Below are 3,547 nucleotides of genomic sequence, written 5' to 3'. Positions count from 1 at the left end.
GAAACCCTTGTCCACTAATGAGTGCTGGTCATTCGTCTGGTGACAACACTGTCCACTAATGAGTGCTGGTCATGTGTCGTAGGGACAGTTACACGGAAACATTTGAATGATGTGTGTGGAGGGACCTCGGCCGCTGTGAGAGCTTCCCTTGCCTGTCACCTGGAGCTGTCACTGAAGCTCTTCTTTTTTTCGCTGAAGTCATGTGTAGGGATTCTGGCTGTGTAGAAATTAAACTTTCTTCCTGCCCCTTCTTCTCCCCTGGGGAAGCTATGCTTTCAGAAACTCTTACTGATCTTGGGGCAGTTATGAGGAAGAATCTTCCGTGGAGCTTCTCAGTCCAGGACAGAAGCCTTACAGGGAAAGAAGGCGATAGCTTCCCGTTTCTTTAAGCTGCCATACGCTGCCTGAGGTAGCTCTGTCCCTGCCACCACTCCTTGTGCTGGCAGCCATTCATACGGTGAAGCAGGCTGCAGCACGAAGAGAGGCTGAAACTTAATCTTTAAAAATGGGTAGTGCAAGCAAGGGGAATGTTGTAGAGGAGGATGGGTGCTGGGACAGGAGCTGGCGATGCCAGCTTATGCCAGTTTAAAGCAATAATGCATTTTGGGCATTACTGGTTCTGTTTATTCTTTTCAGAAATGCTATTCCACAAGCAAGGTTACCGCCACAGAGACCCGACTTCCTTCAGGAATCTCTAGAAAGCAAGGAACTGCTGGGACCTCCTTTCACTAGGTAAAAAGTCTGGTTTTAAAGTAACGAAGAGGAGGGTGACTTACAGTGGGCCTTATGCTGTGCTTATCCCCTCACCTTCGTAGTGCAGAACGTTCCGTAATTCTGGGACCGTGCGTTGCTCTGTCTAGCAAAAGGCCGTGGTGAGCGAAACGTGAGGTTTCCTGTGTGAAGCAAACACGAAGAATGGAACTTCCAAGTAAATGAAACAGCAGCCAAGGCCTTGGTTTCATTAGAGGGAGATCTGAGGGAAAGATAAGGCACATCACTTCGTTCCAGAATTAATGGGCCTAGCTTAAAGTTTCCTTTTCCGTCAGTCTCGCCACAGGAACTTGAGCCTTTGAGTTGTGCAGGATGCTTTTTGGCTCACCCAGATTTGCCCCACAGGAGGTTTGGGTCTGGATTTAACTCATCTACTGGGAAATCAGTAATGAGTCTGGTAATACAGAGCCAGAACTGTGTACTTTTCTCTGTCTGGCTGAATCAACTTTGCTGCTCTGAAAGGAGCCACTTGTTAATTTTTACTTTCCTCGAAAGGTCTGTGCTGCAGCAATTGTTCAGCTAAGCAGTGGTTTCAGAGTCCTGAGTGCTCGGCGCTGGTTTTAGTTACGGTGCCGCTTCTTAGCCCTGAAAGCGAGAGCACTGCGACTGCTCCGCTGCTTTCACCCAGGTGTTTAGGCTGAACTGGTCTGTAATGAGCTTTGGAGAAGGGAAATATCTCAGTTTCCTGGCGAAACCTAGCTGAGATCCCTGCTTCTGCTCCCCTCTTCACCCCAAACCAAAACAAGGCAGGAGTTCGTTAAAGCGTTGAATTCACAGCTCTGGGAGAATACCTGGATCACTGAGGATGGGGAGCAGGGCAGGCAGGAGTGACGGGAGCCTTGACTGCTTTGCTGCCTTGTTTTGGTTTTTAAACCACTGTGGGATTTTTTTTTTTCTTTTTTTGGGGGAGAGGGGTTGTTCCACTGCCCAGCCCAGCAGCGCACTGGAAAGCTGCTTGCAAGGGAGTAACAAGATTCCCCCTTCCGTTTTGTGCTGACTGCAAAGGACCAACAGGCTGCAGCACACAGGGACCTCACCCTTCTTCCCTCACAGGTCAGAGGCACCCTTTCAGCAGACATCTGGGAACAGAGGTTCTGGGCCGACTGGGAACTCACTCGTGGAAGAAAGTACCCGTCGGTGTCCGTCTGGAATGGGCGGTGCCACTCATTCCTGTCCGTCTCTCGCCTGTGCTGCTCTCCCGCCTGCGCCACGGTGGACACATGATGCGCACCGTGCCGTCTGGAGGCCGGCGCCAGGGTCATCCTCACCTTTCGCACCCCAAATGAAAGCTGGCACGGAAACGGTGAGCGCGTCGCGGAAGGAGAAACCAGCCTGCTTACTGGGCTGCTGTCAGCTACTGGTTTTTCCCGTGGCTCCTCTGCCCTGCCCGTCTGGTCCTTCAGCTCTTCCCGTTCCACCTTAACGCTGACCAGGTTAACTGGCCCTGAACGCCCGGGAGCTGTCCTCCACCAGCACGAAGTGGTATTTCACGAGTCACCAGCCCGCGTGTGCTGTACTGCAATTCATGCCTCTTCTCCTGCTCATGTGTGCTCCCTAGCAGGATGCTTTTCCTAGCTGATGACTTGGGAATACTGCTCCTTCAGAGCAGTCACAGCTTGCCAACCAGATCACAGGGATCTAAGAGGAACTCAGTTCAGTAGCAGTGGCTATGGCTGAGAGTCTCAAGAATTGGCATTCACGTCACCTGCAAGTAGGTGCTTGCATTTTAAACTCTTCCCCACAGAATGGGAGGTGTTAATCGTGATGAAATAGCTCCATGATTTGTTAAGCTCAGCTTCTGTAATACTTTGAGGGTCTCCCACTACAGGGGATGTCTGAGTGGGAGTAGGGCTTAGTCGGCCAGGTGCATCCTACTTGTAGGGCTTACTCCTGAAAACCCTTTGAGGAAGTAACCAGTGTCACTCTGACCTTGTAGAGAGGAGGCCAGCCCGGGAGCAGTCACAAAGGAGCCCGTTTCCAGGACTCTCTGGAAAAGCTGCGACCAGACTTGCAGCCGCATTTGCTGTCACCTGAAGACTTGGTGGGAAAACGGAGTCACCAAACTGCTGGTAGGTCCTCAGGTCTCAACTGCAGGAGTTGCGTTTCCTCCTCCAGCACATGCAAAGCTGCAGGTCAGCCCCAAAACGTAGGGGAGACAGGGCTGTCTGCTGAACGTAGAGCAGAACGGGCTTCTGAGGGAAGGCGTCCCCCAGCAGGGCTCGGTTTCCCCTCTGCTTAGAGCGTGGTTGTGAAGGGGAGGGATGCTGCCTAAGCACACCCCAGTACAGGGTTGGAACGCTCTAAGGGCACAGAGTTTATGTTCCGTGGGACTAGACTGACCGCTTGTAGGGCAAACGAGTAGTTCAGAGTCAAACGAAACCACGAGTAGGCCAAAAGAGCGTGTTTGGTACTAAGCCGTTTGCTAGCGCGTTCCTCACTTTCTGCATGTTCAGAGTGTGTTTTCAGAGCCTGTGGTGCTGTCAGGGCTCCTGCCCCCTCGCTGCACCTCATGTTTTGGGTGAACAGGTCCGTGTCGCAGAGGGACGGAGTGTGTGAAAAGGACTCGGAGGGTTCCATGTTTCCTGTCTACTGACCTGACTTTCCACGACAGGAAACAGCGTTAAGTCTGCTCCGCTTCCCTCGCCCGTGCCTCGGATCTCCCATCCAGCTGTAGGGGAGGAAAGGGAGCACCGTTCTGGAGAAGAAGCGGTGTTAGGGAGAAAGCTGGAGGTGGAGCTCCGACACATCCAAGAGCAGATGCAGTACTACTTCAGCA

General features: G+C 52.3%; 1 protein-coding gene across 1 annotated transcript in view; it reads left to right on the top strand.

The window, feature by feature from the left end:
• The window catches only part of SFI1 (Sfi1 homolog, spindle assembly associated (yeast)), a gene marked incomplete at its 3' end in the record, with an annotated part of 27,263 nt that extends 23,720 nt beyond the window's left edge, over positions 1 to 3,543 (top strand). The window contains exons 25-28 of the mRNA XM_010155993.1: positions 637 to 732; positions 1,825 to 2,074; positions 2,708 to 2,840; positions 3,440 to 3,543. Of these exons, the coding sequence (XP_010154295.1) occupies positions 637 to 732; positions 1,825 to 2,074; positions 2,708 to 2,840; positions 3,440 to 3,543 (583 nt within the window). The remainder of the gene's footprint in view (positions 1 to 636; positions 733 to 1,824; positions 2,075 to 2,707; positions 2,841 to 3,439) is intronic.
• Between the last annotated feature and the right edge of the window lie 4 nt (positions 3,544 to 3,547).

Source organism: Eurypyga helias, unplaced genomic scaffold (genome assembly GCF_000690775.1).
Source record: "Eurypyga helias isolate BGI_N326 unplaced genomic scaffold, ASM69077v1 scaffold45837, whole genome shotgun sequence".
NCBI classification, from domain to species: domain Eukaryota; kingdom Metazoa; phylum Chordata; class Aves; order Eurypygiformes; family Eurypygidae; genus Eurypyga; species Eurypyga helias.
This window is presented reverse-complemented; position numbering and strand designations above follow the sequence as displayed.